The 25005-nt window shown below is 40.2% G+C and overlaps 1 protein-coding gene across 6 annotated transcripts in view; it reads left to right on the top strand.

Annotated features, from left to right (window-relative positions):
- The first annotated feature begins 2909 nt into the window (after positions 1-2909).
- MGAT4A (alpha-1,3-mannosyl-glycoprotein 4-beta-N-acetylglucosaminyltransferase A) overlaps positions 2910-25005 on the top strand; it is an 82733-nt gene continuing 60637 nt past the window's right edge. For 2 of the 6 annotated variants that reach the window (XM_021546685.4, XM_085557920.1), the window contains exons 1-2: positions 2910-3026; positions 6875-7185. In XM_021546685.4, the coding sequence (XP_021402360.1) occupies positions 7092-7185 (94 nt within the window). In that variant the 5' untranslated portion in view covers positions 2910-3026; positions 6875-7091. The other 4 variants (XM_085557925.1, XM_085557918.1, XM_085557911.1 and 1 more) reach the window with 4 other exon arrangements.

Below are 25005 nucleotides of genomic sequence, written 5' to 3'. Positions count from 1 at the left end.
CAAAGCACCACTACCTTTCTTGCATCTTTCTCAGGGCCTGAGAAAGCCAGAACATGAACACAGTGAAATGCAAGAACAACAGTTGTGCTTCTGAAGGGGTCAGGAAAATGCTTGGATAAAACAAGCTCCAGATCCCATTAAGAGCAACAACCCCTCAGCTATATAGAAGCTGGCTGCTCAGGTGTGCAGTCACTGCAACATATATGAAATTATGGCAGGCCTGGAGCATCTTTTACCAATTTGTCTTTACTCTGATATTTAGGTAATACCTTAACAAAAATCTCCCAGCGTGAAATCTTCCCTTTGTTGAAATATGATTATTCATTTCTCGCTTGTGTTGTTTCCTGCTGGTATAGAATAGCAATTTTTTTTTTCAGCAACCAAAGCTGGGATACTAGAGATTTAAACTTCCTGTATTTTTAAAATTTTATTTTCTCCCCTCAGGTCTTCCCAGTTAAGGCTGTTACAGTGTATGTACCTTACACTTGCATTTAAATACAATTTTGGAAGTTTCAGATTGCTTCATCATCTTTCATTTCAGACACATACTCCAGTTCAACAGCAGTGGTTGCAGGATGAAAGAACTCAGCAGGAAGAATGAATTTAGAAATTTGCTGCCATTAAATATTGTTCAGGCCTAAAAGGAGGCTGCCATCTTCACCACAAGTAAGGGATGTTTCAGTGTGCCTGTCTCAACTCCTTTCCACTGGCAGCTCCAGCATTTCCTTCACTATGCACTTTGTCCATGCATCAAGCTGTGGAATATGCTAAGAAGCATTTGATTATTGCTGTAGTAGGTCAGATGAGGGCAATGTGGATTTTTTTCCCCTCAGTTTTGAACTTTGCCTTCTTTCTCAGGAAAGACGCATAACTAACTAAAGAGGAAGACTGCCAGAGGAACAACTACATTACACACTCTATTGTTTGGGGAAGTTAATAGTTAATTGGATGCTGTCAAGTTCCAGTCAGTAAACCGCCCCAATGTAAACGTTCAATCAGTGAAAGGACAAAAAGTAGGAAGGCTCAGACAGTCCTTGTGAAATAACTGTCATTATACCCATCTTGTAACAGTCTTTCCTTCAGCAGACTAAGCTCCCCTGACAAAAGGACTTTTATCTGAAAATGTCTCTGCAAGTTTTTTTCCCAGCACAGAAATGCAAAAAATTAATATCCCTAAGCAGCACTAATCTATTAGATGCAAACAATAGTGCCTTTAAATGTTTTTAGCTCATTGGGATCTTTACAGAAAATTCTGCCATAGATATGTCTGTGTGCATGAGAATGTGCATGCTCTAATTTTTGTTTGAAAGTTATTGTGATAAATTGGTTTTTTAATAAAATATCCACTTCATTCCACTTATTTGTAAAAGGGAGTATTGAAGCATACATTTACATAATAAATTCTCACCACTCAGTGAGTAAAATCACAGAACAGCCTGGGTGTCAAGACCTTGCAAACTTCTTCTGAGCTTCTTTATTGCGATCTGCCTGAATTTCCACCAGACCCTCTTTGAAATCCTTGAGAAAGACAGAAAAATCACTGAGGGCTACTGTGCAGGTACCCGAATGTGTAAAAATACTGTAATGTGTTGAAGCACTGTTAAGAAAACATGAAAGCATATGGAAACTTGTTAAATGTCACTCTGCAAACAGAATAACTTGCAAGATTTTTCCACAGTTTCTGAAGTTCTAGTGGGGAACTATCCCACTACATCAGCGTAAGAGCCTTAATGGAGAATAAAACCCCACAGGTTTCCTAGAGAAGTTATTGATGCCCCAACCCTGGCAGTATCCAAAGCCAGGTGAGATGGGAGTTTGAACAACCTGGTCTAATTAAAAGTATCCCTACCCATGACAAGGGACTTTGGACTTAGATCATCTTTAAGGTCCCTCCCAATACAATCCATTCTACGATTCTGTAATTCTATGGAGATTAAAAGGGTATACTATGGACTTTGAAGTAGGTGGAAGGTAAGCACAGAAGGGGAAGAAATCAAGTCCATGAAAAGGATGGAACATTGCCAGCCAGTTAGCACTACATGTCAAGAGCAGAGCTCTTGTGAGGTAGATGGGACTGTACCTGAAGCTAAGCATGCCATCCGATTTGAAGTTTTCAGACCCTAAAGGAGGCATGGAATTCCTGGAACACATGAAAGAAACCACTGAAGATAGGGGATTACTTACATCATTACCCTAAATAGTACCCATAGAGCAAAGCTGCCACTGATTTTCTCTCTGCGATCGCACAGTGCAGGAACCTCTGGAGAAAACCGAGCTGATTTTCCCCCCACACGGCTGTACCTGCCAGAGCGGGACAAAGCACAGAGCGCTCCTTTTACTGCCGAGAAGCAACAAGCCGCTCTTTAATTTCAACAGCTCCCAGTGCAAGCCCCGGGAGATGTTTATTAGCAGGGTATGAACTCAACGGTAAAATTCACGACTGTGTCTTTTTATAAGCGATGAGCCAGCAGGTCACACGGGACACCGATCCGTGCGGCTTGTGCGGCACTGACAGGCAGACGGAGAAACACCCCAGGCTAGGGGCTCAGCCCTGACCCAAGCTCAGAGTGCACCTCCCCAGGGGGCAATGAGCACCCAAGCGCTTGGTGCAGCTAAGCCGCTTCTGGGGCTCTGCCGAAGCCACACGCCCCGAAGAGCGGCTCCAAAAAAGGGAACACGCGGTCGAAAGCGGCACTCCAAGACACCTCCCCCGCTCTCAGCTCCCGCCGCAGCCGCTGAGGGAGGCTTTGCGAGACAGCGCCATTTATAGCCGCGGCCGAGGAGAGTGACAGGTGACTCAGCCAATGAGTGGCGCCACCCGCGGCGGCGCCCATTGGCTGCCCGCGGTGCCGGGGGAGGGCGGGGCGGGGCTCCGGGCGCTCCATGGCGCTCGGGGCGGGGGGCGGTCGCCGGGCTGGGCGCGCCGCTGACGCGGGGGGCGGGCGGGGAAGGGGAGTGAGAGCCCCGGCAGAGCCCGCGCAGCCCCCGCGCCCCGCGGGTCTGCCGTGCCGGAGCGCCGCGCACAGGTGAGGACGGCAGCGGCGGTCAGCGCGTCCCGCTGCCCCTGCGCGCCCCGCGCCCCTGCGGAGCGCCGGCTCGGCTCCGGGGGGGGGGTCCGGGGACGGGCGGCTCTCCTCACCCTCCGGAGCGGCAGCACGGCGGAGGCGCTTCCCCTCCCCGCGGGGCTCTGCGGTGTCGCCGAAGGGAGGCTGGGGGCCGTCCTGCTCCGCCATCTGCCCGCCCGCTCTCCTCTGCGCTCCGTGCACCTGCGTGGCGGTGCGGGGAGCGCCGGCCGCTCCTCCGCAGGACTTGCTGCCGCCTCTCCCTTCGCCCGCTGCTCGGGGGTGCTCGCGGGGCTCGGGGCAGAGCGGCGCTGCGCCCTCTCCCTCTCCTGCTGGGGTGCCTGGCGGATACCCCGCTTCCCAGTCTTCCTCCTTGCGGAGTTTGCAGTTTCCTGTGTCTGTTCCTTCCCCCGCAGTCTCGCCGCGATGCCCCGAGCGCCGCGCAGCTCCCCGGACCGGCGCTCTCCCTCCCGCGTCCCTCCCTCCCTCCGTCCCCGTCAGCTCTCGCCCTCTGCCGCCCGGCAGAGCTCGCGGTTCCCGGTGCCCGTCACCCCCCCGCTTTTTCGCTTTCCCGACAAAATAGCTACGACTGGGGCGGAGGGACACCGGGGAAGGTCCTGACTGACTCGGGCGGTTTCCACGGAGGCAGCCGATCCCTCTTCCCGGGTTTGGGGGCTGCGGGATGCCAGGGCGGCGGGTGCGGCGGCCGGCTGCGCACCGCGGGCTGTGGGGGAGCGTGTCAGGGAAATACAGCAGAAAAGCCCATGTTTAGCAGGTCCCCGCCGCCTTCGCCTTTTAGCTGCCGTTTCCTCACGGGCCGTTCTTCCGTGCCTTCAAGAGCAACCTTTCCAGTGCAGCAGTGCTACCGCGGTAGGTGATTTCGCACCCTCCCGGCAGGATGGGGTCTGGCTCATCCTCTCAGAAGTCTGGCACGCTTCGTGCTGTGATCCCGCACCATCCAACCTTTCAGCAGCTGTGTGAAGAGCCTTTGCAGGCACAAGGGAGTGCATCAGTTTTTATGGTTTGCGGTTGGGAATATGCTTTGTATGTATTTTGGGAGTATCTGGATACAAGCGGAAACTTCTTGGTTTATTTAAGATGTGATTCAGTAGGGTTCTGCTCAGCATCCGAGGGGTGCTGGCACCTTCAGCACCCTTGGCCTTCAGCATCCAGCCGGGTCATTCCCTTCGATCTGCAGTGGGAAAGGTTGAGGTCATAATGGCGCTGGCAAATTTCATAGGCTTCATCTGTCTGGTTATACCCTATCATACTGTCATCTCAAACTGGATTACCCCTCAGCTAAATTTGTTTAGATTGTGCAGTAAATTATTGAACAAACCTAAAGTGACCACCTGGGACTTAAATAATTTATGTGCAACTACACATGTATTTCTGCTGGTTTAGCTATATACATTTTTAAAAGCTGGAACGTGTCTGGTTTATGCATGGCCTTGATGTATGCAGTTTGTTATAGTGAAATGCTTAAATAATCATCTAAGTACTGCTGAGCTGTAGCTGAGCTGCTGGTGCTGTGCTAAGAGGAGTGGTTACAACACCCAAAGAGAAGGATGGAAGCAGAACCAGCAAACTCAAGCTCATGATAGTTATTGATTGAACACAATGTTGTGCATACTGACTGGCTGGTTGAATAAGGTTGCTACTGTTCCTTTTACTTTTTTTTTTCTGATTTTTTTTCTGACTGTTTTTGAGGACTCACATAGCACGAGAGGCCCTGATTTTGTTGCAGCAAATGTAAAAATTATGCCCGTGTTTTCTGGAGAGGCAGACTGTTCACTTTCCTTGCATTGGATAATATTTCTACTCGCCTGGTTGCCCTCTCTTGTTTGCACATTGGACCAGCTGTCAATCGCCCTCCCTGGGATAATCCCTCTAGCTTGCCAACCTGGTCCTTTGTGCACATCTGAGCTGCTCCAGAGAGATCTGACTGATCTAAAATAATGGGGAAGCTAGGTAATAGTTTCAGGATACTGAAACAGGATAACAACATCCTTGCTTCAGAGACACTTCATCTGAGTTAAGCTGTTCCTCTTGGTATCCTAGTTGCTCATTCTAGTAGTTTGGGAATCACGTGAACTTCCTAAATTCTCATAGACAGTCCTTATAAAACTTTGGGACTTGGGATCTTTGCCTCTCCTTGCTATTAAAGTTCATCAAAACAGTTATCTTCGTTGGTACTTATGGCTTTTATTATGTCCATCTCCCATTCAGAGTGCTGGTACTGATGGTATTTCTGGGCATTCTGTGCTCTCTGTCTTAGCCCTCTGTAGATGTCTCAGTTGTCTTTATCTCTCATTGTGTTGAGCTTGGGTTTCTCATATCATAAGGTGTTTTGCAGTTCTTTCTATTTCAGTTCATTATTTTGTTTCTCATGGAATTTTACCATCCATTGTGTCTGCTTCCCATGTACTTGTATTTATTCCCTTCCTTGTAGGTATTGTGGGCTTTTTGAGTTAATGTTTAAAGCCACAAAGCTATCTGTGCGTGAAGTTCCTCAAATAGAGCACATTACTGGCATTATAGGTGAGGTAACTGCAGTCCAAAGGTAAACACTTCCATTAACCTAGATGATGTGACTGAGATTTGAATACAAGAGCGTGTAGTTCTGCAACTTTATTGATCATTTCCATTCTTTTGTTAACCATGCTTGTTGGTTATGCCTTGTTTTACCTTTGGTAAAGGTAATATGTGCTGTGATATAAGCTTGGGAAGATAGTTCAAATTTGACTGGAATCTCTTGGTACCGTAATAATAATGTTTTTTTCCCCTGTGATTCTGAATGCAGCAAGACAAGAAGGTGACAGAGACTGCTTCCAAAGAAAATGCAGAGCAAGTTATTTATTGCTGAGTAACATACTTGTATCAGATATAGTTTATAGTGGGAGAAAAATCTTGGCAGTGCCTTGAAAGAACGTTGACTGCTAATGTTTGACTACTGTAGAGATGATTTAATGCTTTGAAAACCTCTCCCCTCTCTTTTAAAGTTGGTTTCTTTATTGCCCTATACTTTCTTTGTCTAGCTTAGGACAGTGTGATTAACACAACTGGCTATGTTTGGCCAGTTGATGATTTTCTAATACCAGGATATTGAACCTTCCTGAGGGATAAAACTGAACTGTAGATAACTTAGGTTTTATCTTTATGCCTGTGAGATATAGAGAAGCGATATGGTCATATAATGGTTTTTGGGGGCTTCTGGGTTGATGCCAGCTGGTATGGATTGAGCAGTCTCTCTGTGTGGGACTGTAGTCTGTGCTTTAGCTACAGCTGAGATAGGAAAAAAATGATTGTTGATGGGTCAAATCCTCTTGCACTGAGCCAAGATGAGAGATGTAGGTTTGTACACAGTGTTCAAAGCTCTGGTCTCTCAACTCACTGGAGATGGTTCTGCTTCTGCAGTTACATGAGACCTCACTGATTTCAGAGGGGTTTTGTTGAAGTGAGGTCTTAGGAGTGGGGCTTTGAATTACTACCTCCTGAAAGCAGCTTTTGTATCAGTTTGCCAGGTGACACATGACTTTCCCTTGAGTTGAGAATCAAATTGTAATGTTGGTGGTGTATATGTTTGTCCTTCAGTGACCAAATTCCTGTGAAATACAGCTCCCCTAGATGCAAACAGTATTAGGAAAGGCACACATTAATCTAACTAGTTCTCTTCTCTGAGCCAAGACTGAGGCAGTGAGAGGGAGGTGCACCTAAGACACAGCAATGAAGGTGTAGTGTATTTTGGCTCCTGGGGGGCTCTTCTAAGTATTTTTGGCATAATCTGTTAAAATTTTGTTTCTTTTACACAGGACTAGAAGAATAAAGAGGAGTTGGATTGATGAGAATTATAAGAAAGCATACAGCAGGAATGGATTGATTTATGATACATCTGATATGTGAGAGCTACATTTTGTATCGCTGTTGTCCAGCTGCTGCTGGAATACTTCAGCTGACTTCATTGCAGCAAGCCCAAGTGATAGGTCCTCACCACTAGCAGAACGTAAGCAAGTGTGATGCTGAAATGAGATGAGGCTCCGAAATGGAACTGTGGCCACCGTGTTAGTTTTCATCACTACTTTCCTCAGTCTGTCCTGGTATACTGCTTGGCAAAATGGAAAAGGTAAGGAAAAAGCTCCAAAACCTAATCACCTTCACGTGTCTGCATTTCTGTGTGCTGCTGCTGCATGTTAGCAATCTGTAAGTTGCTTGTTGATTGATTCTGCTATGAAGGTACTGCCTTGGTGAGAAACAAACACTCTTTAAAAAAGGAAAAAAAAAAAGATACCTTAACAAAAACAAATGCTGCTCTTGGAGAAATGGGTTGGTCAAGGCTGAGGAGTTGTGCTTCAATTTTATTATTTTTCTGTTTTATGGTTGTTGGAGAGACATATGTTTGTTTTTGGTTGGTGGTTTATTTTTTTTTCATGTGTAACATATGGCCAATGGACCCAACAAGAGAATGTTATTTTTGGTGCTGCTTTCTTTCTTTCCTGGTGATTTACTGATGGCAGTGGCAAACTGCCAGTCAACACTGTTGAAAGACTTTTCTTACTGTCTTTGAAAAAAATCCAAAATACTTTTAGTTAAAGTACCATGTGAGAAGTGAAATAAAATTGTGAAATCCACTAGGTAATAGGAAATGCATCTATTAAAATAACGAGCAATTTTATGAAATACTTAAGTAACTGTGTTGTATAGTAGACTTTTATCTATTCATGTATCTTTGATCTTACTGCACTTCCTATGAACCCTGAAAAATTCAGTTTTTCTGAGGGTTGGGATTGTTTATGAAAGTAAGGTGATTTGGTTTTGTCCTTCAGTAAAGCAAATAAACTTGTTCAGCAGTGTTTTCTAGAAGAAGAAAGGATTGGTTTTTTTTATTTTATAAACATCTGATCTCTTGAAAAACAGTGGACTATGTCCTTCAAAGATCAAGTAATTTTAAAACTAATAATCATCTTCAGTGATTGTTTGTTCTGATTGTTCTGCAGAAAAAAATATTTTTAGTTGTGCCTCAAGTCCAATTAGAGGAAGCTGAGGTTTTCCAGGAATACTGTCTGTTGTAGCATGGCCAACTACTGAAGTATAAAAGAAGCAGATGAGTTCTGTGGCATGCTGAATTTTTTTTCCATTGGACACTTGTGGAAGAAGCAGATGCTTTGTGGTGTGATCTGTGCTGTAGCAGTTGGTTGGTAGGCTACCCTTCTGAATGCAAGCAGCAGGAAAAATGTCAGGTTCTCAAGGTTATGGTAATATATAGAATTTTAAATTAGACAACAAAAGCATAGATGTGCCTAAGACAAGAAAAGGGTGTGTGAATAGCACTGGAAGTAGTACTTTCTTCATTTTGACTACTAATTTCTTGCTCAAGAACCTTGTAAGAATTTTGTTCCCTCTTCAGCAAAGATATGTTTCTATGAAATTCTTCCAAATGTGTTTTTCTTTCTTACCTGATATGACGTACAAGTCTTGTTCTCTTTTGTCAAAGCATGACACAAAGAAAAGTCTCTGCTAAATCAACAAAAGCCTGCTATTTGGAGAGTATACAATTTGTGGCACTTTGCAACAATTTAAGCTTTTTTTAGTTAGACTGCTCTATTTTTATTCTTTTGTTTTCCATCTGAATGCTTGAAATCAATACTTTCTTAATGCTGGTATAAAAGTTCTGCATTTATCTTCTTCAAGATCTTGCTGTTCAGCGTTAACATGATAATTTGTGAAATAAAAATCAGTGTAACAGACATCAATGAGTTGTTAGTAATCATGAATCACAGTAATGAAACTAAAGTCTAAGTAATATTGTTCAAGAGAAATTTATACATAGAACATTGTTTTTACATTTTTCACAGGTTATTAAAAATCAAAACATTTGAGTTAATTCAGTACCACATTTTCAATCAATGCAGAATGGAAAGGTTTCTGAAACTGATGATAAATATTTACTCATGTTCTTTTTTGCAGGTCAATGTGATTTTATAGCCTTGTGGGATGCTATTTTAATTCATTGATAATGCTTTCATTACAAATTTTTGAGTAGATAAGTTAGAAACAAACATAGCTTGCTGTTCCCATTCACTGAAAAGCTGTGCAGTATCACATTCTTTGATCATCATATTTTGATTTTCATTACATTTAGATTCCTGTAGGCATTTGTCAATCTTTGGGCTGCAAATTAAATCTACAGTTAGAAAGAAAGTGCTGTTTTGCACTTTCTTAAAAAAAAAAACCCACCTCCCCTCAAATTGCTCTATGATAACTAAAACAAATTCTGCTTTTTAAAACAGAAGCATAATGCTTTTTTTTAACTACCCTAATCAGTTTTCAAGTGATTAATTTTAATTTAGAAGCTAAGATCTTGGATAATTGTCACTTAAAATGCAGAATAATTTGTAGAATACCAATTAGACTGGGATGATATATTTTTGTAGATCATACCTTCCTCTAGTAAATATATGTAGACTTAGTCTATGCAGGATAGGATTTAGACATTTCTAAGTGATACAGACTTTTAAAGCACGAGAGTTTGTCTCAACAGAACAATGCTTTGCAAACTTTAAGATCTGCTGAGAAGTTGTCAGGAGTTTCAAGTGATGTTGCTAGAAAGAGCGTGACTGAATCTTACCCAGAGGTTTGATTAGGTGAATAATATTTCACAAGTCTTGTATTGCTATTTGCATGAAATGGCCAATTATATGATTTTGCTTTTAAAACAATGGTATTTGAAGAAGGTTGACTGAAATATCTTTGGTCATTGAAGAGAGTCTTCAAAATTAGTCCAAAGTCTTTGTTGCTTTCTGGACTTTACACAATGTGTAGGAGCACTGGTGTTGTAAGGAAGCAGTACAAGACCTGAATGCGTATGGGAAAGACCTCTCCTGGGCAATTCTTGCAAATCAGTTAAAAGACCACTTTCTAGGATTTAAAATGTACTATGGTTAGCATGAATGAAGTATATGTTGGAGATGGAATCTTAAAAAATGCTGATTACTGTGGTGCGCAGAAGAAATGCTTTTAAAGGGTTTGCAATCACTTCACATTCACAGTTAGTTCAGTGTAAGATGTCCTTGAGTTCCTCCTAAAACTGAGCTCTTCTGCAAGGAATAACTTTATGCTTAATACCATCTCTTCTGACTGAATCATGTTTTCTGGTACTAGTGACCTGCTCAGGGTCACTGGTCTTCACCACCTCATTTGTGAGCTCTAGGTAGGTGGTGGGTTTTTCACCCTAAAGGCACTGCTCTTAGAAGATCTAACCAGTACAGAACAACACTGCATACCTATTAGAATAGTCACAAAATTTACATCAAAGCAGCTGTGTGCCATGTAAAATATGTAGTTTTGATGTTTTGTTCTTTAATTTGACTATTGGTCTGAGTACATAATGTTCCAGGAAGAGCCCTGTGCTCCATAATGTTAAAGAACCTTCCCTTCTTGGATCAACAAACTTCCTGATGGGTGTGGAAATTGGGAAAGAAGGTAAAGAACTTTATTGAATTAGTGCAGGCATGGTAGGATGGAATTAAAGTATTTTTTCATTTAAAGTATGTGACTTCTATTCTCAGTCAAAGGCAGTTGTTGGCAGTGACTTGCTTCACTTCTAGGAGATGTTTGGCTACTTGGAAGTGTTGAGAACAGGTATTGCAATATGTATTGTGAAAATCTGATGCAATTTAGTCCTTCAGAATTGGCTAAGCTATATAGTTTTCACAGCACCCTGAAACCATTAGTGTGTTTCATCATTCTTCTTTAATGATGAAGAATTAGTTGAAGAACTTCTGACTTTTAATTCATCCAGGGGTGTTGTCATAAATGCAGGATTTCCTAACTTCATGGGGATGCCTTATTTTGCTACACCAATACAAATTCCCATGTGAAGACCTCCAGGAGAACTTTTGAGGTATTTATCTCGCTTCCTGGTTCACTGAACAGTCTCTCATGCTTAAGTAATGAAGGTTGAATGTGTTTTCTTTTAAGCATGAAGTTTTCTCTCATTTGGAGAGAAAATGGCCTGGGCTTGATAATAAAAATGTCATCTCTCTCCTCGGTCTGTTTTCACAAAATTAGAATTGCAATGCTGGTTCTCGGCCACAATAGTTGTAAGTGTTCAAAAACATCTAAACTTAGCAAAGATAACAAAACCTGAGACTAAAACAAAAAACCTCAGCCAGTGTTGGCTAATTTTGGAGTAAGAAGCAGCAATATTTATCCCTAGAGGAAGAAGAATCCTACAGAAAGAACCACAGAGGAAACAAGGCAAGGAGGACAGAATCTGTCCAATCTTTCTTTCCATCATCTCTCTTTCCATCAATCTCTATCTGTCTATTTCCCCCTTGGCAGTGGTTATGCAATATTCTCATTAAGAAAAGGAGAGAAATCTGAGAAGTTCATGTATTTTGCAGCTGTAACCCACCTTAGTTTCTACATGGATCCTAAGAGAAGTTGTTATGCAGGTAAATGCTGCTACAGCTTTCTGACTGCGTGTTCTGATTTTCAGAGTTAGACACTCATTTCCCACTGATGTGCGAGTTAAGACCAACCAACCAAAAAAGTTAAATGGACTACAAACTAGGAGTGAAGGCAGGGGAAGGGAAGGGACGGGCTGGGATGCTAAAGTGAAAAGTGCTTATAACAATTTATTCCAGTTTGAGGAAGAGAGGGCTCTTTCATTTCTGTTAAGTAGAATGAAAATGTTGGCTTCTTTTGGAAATTCTGTTGCATGTCCTCCAGGAGCTGAAATTAAAGGAAGCAAGAATTTCCTTTTTCTTTTTAACACAAACACATTAATGTTGTTCTGTTCTTTATCTAAATTACATTTCAAGCTTGTTTTCAATAAGGAATTGGCCTATAGCTTACTGATGCTAAAAGTATATAATGTCTATACATATATATATATATGTATATATATTGGTTTGGTTAGTGGGAGTCCTGTGCAGGTAGTGAACACCCTGTCCCAGGTGAATAACAGAGAAGAGCTGTATAGCTGTTTGGGTGGGACAGTGTTTAGGTCTGCAGCATCTTTGTGTCTGTCTTATGACTGCTGCAGAAGAACTCCTCTGGCAGCAGTGATTTTTGGAGAACTGCAGTGAAAAGGATTGCTACCAGAGGGGTTTTGCAGCACTGCCTTGCTCCTTGCGTTTTTTGTAACCTGCTAGCTAGGTTAGCTCATATGTTTATGGGATTATAAATCTTGGTTGCTACCAGAGTATTTAATGGGATCTGGCTTAGCCAACATCTTGAGGTACTGCTCTTGATTACAACCTAGTGTTAGAGTTGGGGAAAGCCCATGCTTCTGCTCAGTGTAGCTTCTCATAATTCTTCAGCCTGAGTCTTCTGTGCTTCTATGAGATATCCCCTCTTGCATCTAGCCAAACAAAGAATGCCTGCTTCTTAATGCTACGTAAGTGTTAAGGAGTTTTACTAATTTTTGGTAACAACTCCTCCAAAATTCTGGTTGCTGCTCATGTCCAGAGACTATTGAGACTATCATGGGCATAATTTAGCCAAGCCAGGAGAGACAGTTGCATCTGACACAGCTGCTCATACCTTACTGTAACATTTTTAAGTGAGTAAAAGGGGCTTTGACATGATATGTCCTTTTTTGATAGCAGTTGATATTTTCCTTAGTGAATCTAGATGCTTGGAGGCAGAGAATTCTTACTGGATTTCAAACAACACCGTGATGGGAGGAGCGACAAAGAGACAAAGAGATTGACATTTAAAATTGAATAAGCAAATTGGAGACTGACTCAGGAAGCAGGGTGAATGGTGAAGATAGGTGAAACTGTCCCAGTCACAACATGGGGTGCAGTAAAGAAAACTAAAATCAAATGTATACATTGAAGAATTAGGAAGAAGATTTATGTTGGCATTATAGGTAGGAATGACAGTCATACTACATATGACTCATCACATTGTTGCAGAAAACAATAGAAGTTGAGCAAAAAAGAGGTTTAAGGAAATACGTATGAAATCTACTGCTCCAGCAAGACACAGGAAGTGTTTTTGCTCTGCTTTGTACTGTGTCTGCTTCAGGATGGTGCACTGGAAGGAAAATAAATTCGTTAGATGGGGTTCAAAGATCCAGAAAGTCTACCCTGTAAGGGAAGGGTCAGTGTCTCGACATTCTTTACCTTAAAGGAGAGGTGTGAGGAGAGAGACAGGAAGATAATTTTCAAATACTTTAAAAGTTCATGCCAAGAATTCCTTGTCAAAAAAAGAAAGAGAAAAAAAAAATCTATTGTTTGTGGCCCTAGTGAATCACAGGATCTAAGGGAATGAAATTGAATGGGATAGGAAAGTTTGATAATGAACAGTTTTTGTAATGGCAAGTATAGTTACATATTAGAGTAGATTACTGGGGAGGGGTTGGTGGTGAAGAATTTCCATGTGGCCAGTTTCAAGACTAGTTAAACCAGCAATGGCAAATAAATGATACCATAATTGGTACCAATAGAGATTTGGGCTAGCACAAAAAGAGTGAGTTATACTGCTTTTTAAAGTCAGTATGACACTTCCAAAATAAATCTTAGCTAGGGAAGACCTACAGCTGGCAGGAATGCTCCAGCTTTGAAGTAGTGATTGTGGTGAAATTAATTTTGAGCAGGGGATTGGGCTAGATGACCCCCAGAAGTCCTTTCTAACCTAAATTATATTAGTTATTCTTGGCATTTGCCAGGCTTGTCTCTCCTTATACCAAGAACAACACAACAGCATGTTTCATTACTAAATAAAATTGATGTTTGCATGAGATATATGAGAGTTTCCCTATCTTATAATATAATTTGATCCCTTAAAATACATTAAATATTTGCTTGTATTTTAGCACATTCCTGTATCTGTTTATTTTTAATCTCTTACTGTTATTAACAATAAGCAGCCACTGCTATAGCTAGAGCTGTGAACATACTGTGTTAGAAAAACATCAAAAAATGACTTACTTTTGTTTTCAAGTGTGATCTTTTTTTTCCCTTTATTTTGTCCCCTTACTCTCACAGTTTGGAGTAGTATCTTACTCAGTAACCTTTTTCCTGCTGTGTAATCATGGCTTTATTTGCTGCTGGGATGACAAAAAAGCTTTTTTCATTATTGATACAATCTTTAGGACTAGAATCCTGATTTTTTTTTTTTTTTTAAGATGATAAACTAGTAAGTCTATAATTTAGTTTTGTTTATAATGCACTATATTTTGTTTTCCTGAGCATGGCAGAAACTGAATAGAAAGCAGTTTCCTTGCTCTCAGTGCAAGGCTTTATTCCAGCTAGTCTCTGCCTAAAAAGCAATTACTCTGCAGTATGTTGGAGCTCTGCTTCCAGCTGTTTTTCTGGTTGTCTCCTCAGCTTTCATGCAGATTTCTGCCTATTCCTGTGGATGCTTCCCACAGATGTGCCACCCATCTGTCTAACTGTAAACAGAACCCCTCTTTTTTACTTGTTACAATATTCAATTTTACCATAGAATGCTCAAAAAGAATTTAAAATTTTTCAGTGCCTATCAAGCATAAATTTTGCTATAGTCACCTGCAGATGCATTGTGATCTTACATATCAATGCCATGGATGTGTAAGTTTCCTCAGATAGTTCAGAGATGAGCTGAACTCAATCTTTTTTTCCATTACAAATTACTAGTGTAGTACTTGTGCCAATAAACAGCCCTTATACTTGGTTGCACAACCCTTGGAGACAAACTGTAGAGATACTGTTAAGAGATTTGAATAAAACAAATGTGATGGGATTACCTTTGACTTACAAGGTTGATATTTATTTGCAGCAATGTGTGAGCATGATGAAGCTTTGATCCTGAGTTGCTTGCAAGGAGGACAAGTTAGAAAGAATGTTCTCCGAAACAGTTTGTTCAACACATTGTCAAGGCACAAAGAAACAAGGAACGTCAGCAACCTCAACCCACGAGCATGTGTGGAAACAATAACCAGACTTCTGCAATGACTTGAGCTTTGTGCCCAGGCTATTAAGAATTTCTAAAAGTTTTAGCTCTTAAAATAGTGCTGGTAATTTTGAGGTGGTAGCATTCCTCTCACCAGTTATTTTTGCTAGATCAATTTTCTTCTAATGTATTACTATGTTAAATATTTTTCTGTAGATCAATGATTGCCAATCTCTTTTTAGTTTAGGAAGCTGGGTTTTCTTGCTGTAGTTCTGCCTTGCATGTATATGTTTCTGAGAGGAGGGAAAGAAATGGTTTAAAGTAAGTGTCTTGATTTGTATGTACAGAAATTTACTGAGTTACTGACAGTTCTGTAGTAGAGACAAATCATGTTAAAGTGTTTGGAAGCTTTCAGGTTGTCAGAAGTAGTCGCTTTTTCTGTGTTCTGCTTTGCTGTGTGCTTTGTTTCCTTGTCACATTGGATTCTAAGTTAACTATACTGAGAATATTCAACATCTTAACCCTCAAAAATCTTGAGCCCTGAATGTTCAAGAATATGTGATCATATTAACGTGGTAATTCTTGGACAATGTTTGAGACACATACACATGGGTCTTCCTGGACAAGACTTCAATTTCTTCATGGAAATTCAGCCTGGGCAGAAATCCCTTCAGATGCAGGGCCTGCAGCCTGGATGGGTGGGTGCTGCTGCACAGGCATCCTGTTGCCGATGAGGTTACTGCATGACCAGAAACTGCCATTGTGTACACACAGACTGAGCGTGCACAGTAAATGACACCTTTGGGAAGCTTTATGTAAGTGCATATTTGTGGTGCTACATTTTATAACACTTATTTGTGATTAGTAGTTGCTGAGGAATTACACAACAGTGTTCAAGTCCATGTGCTTGGGATGTCTGAGAGGGGTCAGCCACTCAGTTACTGTGCAGTTGATTGGTGTATGTGCTGTGAGCCACATTCTGGAGGATGTGTGGAGGTGCATGTGTTGTAGAGTTTATGTGGAAGCATCAGGGTTAAACGTTTTTGCTTTGCACAAGGATTGTTTGCACCCTCTGTTGATGAGAGAGGCTCTGGAAGAAATAGGGGAGACCTTTCTGGAATTCACGTGTGTACACACATGCTGGTAGAATAACTGCTTTCTCATAAGTAAACTCCCTCAGGTCAGGGCTCATTTTACCTTGTTCTCCTCCTCCACATTGCTTTACTGAGTTGTATAGAATGCTATTTTATATTACACAAGGACCCTGAAAAAGGGACTAATGCTTTACTCTGTATTTGTAGTACATTGCTTTAGACCTGTGTTTAACTCAGTTTGAGGAAAGTGTTCTGTATTTGTAGTACATTGCTTTAGACCTAACTGTGTTTAACTCAGTTTGAGGAAAGTGTTTAACTTGGAACGAGTTGTAACTGAATGAAAGTCTTCTCTTGTTTTGTTTTGGGGATCCAGCAATTAATTGAATTGTGGTTTGTGGTATTTTAACCACATGTAGATTAAAGTGATCAAGGGTTTGAATTGGGTGAAGCTGGGAATTTATTCTTATGCAGGACAACAGTTGAAGTTAGGACATTAACAGAATGTTTAGTTATGGGCTTTAAGTTGTTTTAAGTGCAGTCATAAGATAACTTAATATCTTGGATAATGAATGTAGGATGGCTTTTTCCAAAAATTGCATTTAAAACATGCTACTGTATCCTCTTCTTCCCTCTGTCACTCCTTCATAATACTGTTTTAGTCTGGCTTGGTTCAAATTTACTGCAGAATAAAAATTAATGTTGTATTCCTCTGAGTTTGGAGGAGTACTCTGTGCTGCCACTGCTCACGTTCCTAACTGCGTGGGTGCAGAGCTGCTGCAGCACTGCTGCTGCTGGGGGTTAAAGGCATGGGTAGGGGCAGAAGGTCTGTTGTGTATGGGAAAACATACATGGGGAACAACATTAGGGCTGGTGTGTGCTTGGCCTGAATGCTGGTTTTGAGGGCTGGGGCAGAAGAACAGAGGGTCTTGGGGTGTGGAAGAGAGTCTTGGGAAAGAGCAGGGGCTGCTCTGACAGAACCCCCTGTAAGTGAGGAGGGGAGGAAACTGCTGGAAATCAAATCTGTGATGCTTGTGTGGATGCAGTACCTGTGTTTGAGTTTGGGGGTACCCTCCTCACCTCACAGTCTTGGCAGTCCGTAGGCACACAAACTTTCCAGAGTGCCAGGTGAGAGAGATGGCTTATTTAAAACTCAGGCATTTACATGTAAATTGTATGCCTTAGTTTTGGATCTTTCATGATACTGCTAGTTCAGTCCTTCAAAGTGTAAGACAAACTGCTTGTGACAGTGTTCACAGTCGTATTTTTGTACTTGGTAATTTTATTAATTAGTGGAGAATAGCTCTCCAAGCCTGGCAAGAATCTGTGCTTCAGCTTTTTGCTTTTATCTATACCTGGTGTTGTGGTACATCCTAACTTTTTGTCCATGTTGTTGTTAATGTTAAATCTACCATGGAAGAAAAAGGCATTAAAGGCTACTTGGCTTTATTTATTGAGACATTAAAGATGCATTTTTCAAATGGAAGTTAGATGTAGGAATTTTTTGTTAGGTTAGGTTTTTATACCAAAGGGGAGTATTGCCATTTGTGTTGTTTAGGTGGAACTGCAGCGTGTGTGGCTGATGCAGTTGACTCTGCCCTTCATTCTCAAAAAGAAAAAGCTTTATAGCAAATTGACTTATATACTGCAATAATGGTATGAAAGGAACAGGACACTTAATAAAAACTTCTATGGATTTATTGATTTGCATCTTTCAAGATTAAAAACTGAATTTTCCATCCAATTTTGGCAATGCAAATTTTTTTGGATACAAATCTTTAACAAAACATAAAGTCTTCCTGTAAGGAAAATAAAAACTTTTTTTCAGTTAATCTCTATTAAGACAATGCTTCTTGGATCTCTTCTTCTGTGGGAGTAATTACTACGCTGTGCTAGTTCTTCTACAAACTCCTAGTTTCCTTGTTGCAGAAAGGATCAATATGAAAATTATAATTCTATTCAGAAATGTTAACCCATTTGGAATACAAATGGTGCCATATTTCTCAGTGTTGTAGCATCACTATGTTTAGTACTGATGAAGAGTACTGTAGTGAATAAATAAATTAAAATATGTAATTAGCACAGTGATTTGGAAAATTTTAACCAAAATGCTTATTTTCTGCACTGAGCTTTTTGGAGATTTGACTTGTTGCCAAAAACATTTAAAATTTCACTTCGTATACCTTGTGGCACACACATTCCTATGGCCTTAGTCAAGTCTAGCTAGAAGCTCAGTAGTGCTTCATCTTTGTTGTGCAAACATCTTTGTTTCTGTTTCAAGACCATTGTTTTGCTGCTAATGAGGGAATTGAGATTAGCTCAATTGATCGGAGCATGGTGCTAATAACACCTCATCCAGCCTGGCCTTAAACATTTCCTGAGATGGGGCATTCACAGCTTCTCTAGGAAACTCGTTCCAGTGCTTCATACCCTCCTAGTAAAGCATTTCTAGCTTGCATCTAATCAAAATCTACCTTTTCAGTTTGAAGCCATGCCCCCTTTCCTGTCACTCCTTGCCATTAGAAATGGTCCCTCCCCAGCTCTCTTCTTGGCTCCCTTTGCATACAGGTAGTGCTGTAAGGTTTCCCTTCCAGGCTGAACAACCCCCAACTTTCTCAGCCTTGTCTTCATAGGGGAGCAGCTCCTCTGATTGTCTTTATGACCTTTCTCTGGACTCTCTCCTACAGGTCTGTGTCTGTCCTGTGCTGGGGGCCCCAGAGCTGGATGCAGCACTGCAGGTGGGATCTCACCAGAGCAGAGCAGAGGGGCAGGCTCACCTCCCTCGCCCTGCTGGCTGCTTTTGGTGCAGCCCAGGACACGGCTGGCTTTGGGGACTGCGAGTGCTCATTGATGAGTCCTGTTGAGCTTCTTGTCAACCCACAAGTCCTTCTCCTTAGAGCTGCTCTCAATCCATTCTCCACCCAGCCTGTGCTTGAGCTTGGGATTGCCCTTACCCAGAAGCAGGACCTTGCACTTGGCCTTGTACTTCATGAGATTCACTTCATTCCTGTCTCAAGGCTGTCCAGGTCCCTCTGGATGGCATCCCTTCCTTCCAGGGCATCAGACACCATACAGCTTGTGCCAACACAGTGGTGTTGGCAAACTTACTGAAGGTACAGTCAGTCCCACTGCCCTTGTCACCAACAGAGATGTTAATAAGTGCCAGTCCCCTTACTGACCTCTGAGGGTGCCATGCATCGCTGGGCTGCACTTGGACATTGAGACATTGACTGCAACTCTGACTGCTACCATCCAGCTAATTCCTTACCCACTGAGTGATTCATCTGTCAAATCCACATCTCTGCAGTTTGGAAACAGGGATGTTGTGCAGGACAGTGTCAAATGTTTTGCACAAGTCTGGCTGTTGGCAAGAGGTGAGAGAGGATTAGAGGAAGCTTGAATGATTACCAAATTGCTAATTTTATGGAAACTTGTCTTCTCTTTCAAATCCCTTTTCCAGTTTTAACTTACCAAGTCAGTAGCAAGGAGAATCAAACCCCTACTTCCATGAATTCTGTTACAGTACAGAATGCTGTGTTAGTAAGTGGAATTAGAAGTTCAGTAGGTATGCAGAGAAATATTTTTCCTTAAAAAAAAAACACCAGAAAAGAACCCCCCAGGAATTTGAGACCACTAGATAGCATAATATCTTAATATAGGTATATGTGCTTGTTTGTTAAAACTGAAAGTATTATTGTCTGATTGAGATCTGAGGAGAAACATGAGATGTCACAGATGACTTGTAGTCAAACTGACTCTAAGAGGTCAGATTCCCTACAGGGTAATTACATTTATTTACATGGTCAGCAAATCTGTAAGTGTTTCAGGTGAAGAGCTTGTTTCTTGTGCTCTTTTAACAGATGTGAAAGAAGTGTGTTATATTAAGGTTAGGTTTTGTTGTTATTTTTAATGTTGAAGCTATGATACCATGCAGAAATGCTGATTATAAAGCCACACACTGCTCAGATCAGATCAATGGTTATGGCTTCTTTGATATGTCCTGTTAGGAAGGAGTGTAACTAGCTGCTATGTGGTTTTTAGAAGATACTCTTGTTCATTGGTAGCAATAAAATGTATACGTATATATACATCTAAATTAAATGATAGAAGCAAAGATAATAAATAAATGCAACATGTATGCTTAATACACATGTTTCTGCAGAAATGTAGAATGGATTACTTTAGTATGTTAAAAAACAATAGAAATGCTTTTTTTAACCTATTATGCTTCACTCCTTCAGTATTGCCAAGAGTGCAGGCTAGCAATTGACCTGTCCTGTATCTTAAGTGTGTTTCAGCATTATGGTTGTAATGTTTGCTTAAACTGAAGCTTTATGCTTGCTTGAGCAGTATAGTTACAGTCTTGCTTTTTATTTGGTAGTTAGTTTGAAAAAATAATTGTGACATGATGATTTTTGTAAAAGCTGTCACTGTAAATTGTGGTTTTGAGGTAAAGCTGTGTTGTTGAAGGTTTTCTAGTTTCTTTTACACTTTTGTACACTTTAAATCTTGTGAAAGACATGTCAGAAATGTCAAAGTGGGATGTTTTAGTGACAGTTACTTGAAGGTAATTTTTTTTCACTGTAAAGGATTACTGTCCAGGTTACATGAATTCAGTGCTTTGTATACTCAGCTGAGCTTTTCTTTTACCAATTTCTTAAACTGGACTCTGTGCAATGAATGTCTACAGCAGAAGTTGCAATAATTTTTGTTGTTCTGCTTTGCTTCTTGGGAATAGAATCTGTGAAGCTTTTATTTATCCCTAGTGTTTCTGTTCAGGGATAGAGATGTGTTAAATACTGATTGCTTATTGTGGGACAGATTTCGCACATGATTTCAGTAATGTTTTTATATCACTGTCGCCTTAAAGAAGAAATGCCAGTAGAGGTGGCTTTACTTAGCACTGGGAATAAAATAAGACCCAAGTAGCTGGAATGTAAAAAGCCCTGAGGTTTATATTCATCCATACTGTGTTTTGGGCAGTGTTGTTTACTAGTAATAAAAATGTCAATCCTAGTAAAGTAAACAGTCAGATCAGGACAAATAATTTGCAAATATGTGATTGTGCGATTTCTTTTTTGGAGTTCTTTTTTTGTTTGTTGGTTTGGTTTGTGGGGGGCATTGGTTGTGTTGTTGTTGTTGTTGGTTGGGGTGTTTTTTTTGTTTGTTGTTGTTTGCTTTTCCCCTATCACTGTAGCTTGCTGTTCTCTGCTTTAAGAGAAGACCTTCAGCTCAAGTGTTGCCAATAACTCTCCTCAAACAAATCATGTGTTTAATTATCTTTATTGTCTGAAGCAAGTGCACAGACAGAGGCCCATATGCTTCTGTTGACTTGACCTCCTTATTTTTGGGTGTCTGGATTTTCTGATATATTATTCTTTTTATTCCTTGTGTCCAAAGGAACATTCAGACTCTCTGCCAGCCCTCATCAGGGGAGATTTGAATGTGGTCGTACTGGATTTTATAATTGATTTGGTAATCTTCTAAATTGTGACCTTTCTCTATTGAACAAATTATATATAGAAGCAAAGGTGTGCAGTTGCATTTGGAGACATTTAAAACTCTTCCTGGCTGTTCTATCCAGCTGTGAAAATACTCCTTAAGTAAATCATTCATCAGTTGTCACAATTCTAGTTTGGCTTCTTTGGCTTTTTAATTTCTTAAGATTTTTTTCCTCTAGATAAACGGTGAATTTTTTAGCTTTTTAGAAAAGAAAAATAAAACAAACATGATGTACCATTTCATGCTTTTATTTTGATTGGTAAGCTACATAATTTTTAGTGTATTCATATTAAAGATGGAAAAAATGGAGGGAAAGCAGGTTCTCAGATCAAAGAACTTTTTACAGGAAAATTGATGCTGAAATTTGGAGTTCAAAGTAGAAAAGTTTTACCAGTTGATATGACAAAAGGATTGTATTCATATTGCTTTCAAAATTTTAGAGAAAACAACTTCAGCTCCTGCTGCAAAGGAATGTTTAAACAAAAGTATTTAGATTGAGATTGGATCAGGCCCTAAAAGTTTCAAAGCTAGCACTTCAGACTTGTGCTAGTGCACTAAAATTGGAGAGAACAAAAAACATTATTTGTTTACAGAGATCCTTGAAGTGCAAAATGTGGAAAAAATTGCACTGAGAAATTAAGTAATTCAAATTATTGAGGGTTTTTTTCTACCAAAGTTAGGAAAACCTGCAGAACCTTCCCTCAAAAACAAGTTGTTCTTCACAACAATGAAAGCTAGTTGAGTTATTCTTCACACATGAAAGCTACTTGAATACTTGAATGAACACTTTTTAAAATACTTGCAATACTAATAAATACATTTCTATGTGGAAAACAAGGGAAATAAAGAGTAGTTCTGATGGATTGTTTTGGTAGATTAAACTAGTGAGTTGCTGAAATGACCCATCAATTTGAATAACAAGATTAGAGATAAAGAAATTACTTGCCCACTTATTTTCCTGCATCTTGATTTTGTTTGTTTGTTTCCTGATGCAGAAAATGTTTTGTCATGATTAGTAGGATGTATTTTTTTGTAAATTATCTAGCCTATTTCCTTGTCTTTAATTTCACAGAGTATTATACTTACAAAAATTTGCACATTCCCTAATCCCTTCAAAATAATAAGATAGCTTTATGAATAGGCATAGCTGCAAACGCTGTAACTAAAAAGGCCTACAGAATCAAGTGTTCAAAGAGGACTGATAAAATTTGACCTTGAGCAGTTTTCTTAAGAGCTTTTATTTATAGCATGTCTTGTTGTTAGCCTTTACAGTATACTGCTTTATTTGTATTTGCATGGTTGATTGCTTTACTGCTTTAGATTTTATAACTCATCATAGCTTGTTTATAAAAGGTTTTAATTTCACTTTAAGAGCAGGGAAGCTAATTAGCTTTTGTTGAGTAGTCATCCATGGTAATACATTGTAACATTTCAAGGACACCATATATCAGCTTTTAGCCAGTTTTCAGATAAGTCAGAATCTGATTTGTGAGCACACTTGAGGTTTAAACTTTGGGGACAAATTTTGTTAACACCTTCTTTACTCTTCACTGTTTGACATTGCTGATTTATAAATATGATCTGTGCCTATGTGCAGGTTTTGACACATGATAATTAGCTCAGCTTGCTGCAGCGTTTTGCTGTTTTTGTAAGTCTAAATGTCACAGGAGGATTCTGGAACATCTCTAATATCTCTCTTGTGTGGACATAGCTTTTTGTCTGTGCCTGTGTGATTGGTTTGACAATTCCTCTGCTTGCCTGCCCTCGGTTGGACATTTGAGAATGCAGTGCCTCGTCTGTGCCTTGTGAATATCTTCTGAGCTCTGGAGTCACTTCCAAAGGGCAGTGGAAGCAATGTGCACACTATCTCAGTGGCATTTATATGCGTATTTTGTCTGTGCATCTTTGTGTGGATATTGGATGACTGCACAGTTCAGTAGGAACAGAATTTCATATCAAAGTATTGGGTAATTGTATTTGCAGTTATATTTGGCAAAACTTGTCTAAAGAGAAAGTGTAGCCTTTGTCAAAATAAGTGTCAGTTTTAAGATGAAGTTTAGAATTACTTAAGTGCTAGCTTGGTAAGAATTTTATTTTATGTACTAGAGAAATTCAGATTTTTTTGGGTGACAGTGGAAATAATTTAGTCTGCCACATATTAGCATAGCAGGATTTTAATTAAAAAGGATATATGCTTTTAAGAGATGAAGATAAGTATTTTATCAGTAATATTACAAATATGATAGCTTGTAAGGTACATAGGTATTAAAAACCAAGCATGATCTAAAAAATTCTTGTTGCTTACATCTGTGGGAATGAAGTGTAGGTCCATGCAGGTATCATCATGACTTACAGGATACTGATTTACTTGATACTACAACTTCATGGATCATGTAAAACATCTGAACTGATTTTACAGGAAGTGAAGGACTTAATTTTTATACCTCATGTAGTTCAAACAAAAAGTATTCCTGTAAGAGCTGTGGCAGGTTGAATTGGCTGGCATGTTGACAAATCCCTAATTCACTGAAGAGCAACCTCCTCTTGTCTCACCACTGACTGTATGAAACTCAATGTGGAAGCTCGCTGCCAATTCAGAGCTCTAGTCTGTATCAACCTGTAAACTGATCAACATCCTTGATGGGAGTGTAATGAATTAATACATGAAGCTTGTTAGTGTCTCTGACCCGTGGCATGATGGTAACTACTGTAGGGTTTTTATAATGGGAGTAAATGAGTTGTAGAATACCTAATCACCGAAATACCTGTATTAGCACTTACCACAGTGTGTTCTCACAGATTCAAACATTTATTTAATGGCATTTTAATAACACTTCAACAGGGTGTACAGAAAAATGAGGCTTTTGCCTTGGCAAATGTAGGATTGTGCTACACTGTTGACTTGAATAATGATTTAAAGTTTCGCCCCTTGGGTAGGGGAAAAGTCCTTTTGTATCAGGTATCTGTTCCTTCTCTAGGTGTTTTACTTATTAAGTATTTGTGCACAGTGTTTTGTTGCCAACCAGAGCCTTTTGTCTGTGTGTCCCGTTGTTCTTTAATAAAAAAAGGGGGTGAGGTTTCTATGGTCCAGTTGGGCAAGGGCAAAGGCAAGAAATATAAATCAGGCCTACAATTAATTGGCAAAGCTAAGCCCTCTGTGCTTGGCTTGCTATCTTTTTTGAGTGCCAAGTCTATTGCTGATTACCTTTTAGTCTGTGTGGCAGATCCATCACTTTGGGTGTTTAGCTGGTTTGGAGTTTGAAGGAAAGCTCAACTGCCTGTTTGTGATATGGGAAGGTCATAAAGCTTTTCGTGATCCTATCTGACACATCTGCCTTTGGTACAGCCAGCCATACTAAAACAGAGCTCTTGAGTAAATTATTGCCTGTCTTTTATTTATTTAATTATTTATCTATGTGAATGCAGCCACCTTAGTTCAACAATCTTAATTCAACATGTTCAATTTT

This window comes from Lonchura striata, chromosome 1 (genome assembly GCF_050655825.1).
Source record: "Lonchura striata isolate lonStrDom1 chromosome 1, ASM5065582v1, whole genome shotgun sequence".
Taxonomy (NCBI): Eukaryota; Metazoa; Chordata; class Aves; order Passeriformes; family Estrildidae; genus Lonchura; species Lonchura striata.
This window is presented reverse-complemented; position numbering and strand designations above follow the sequence as displayed.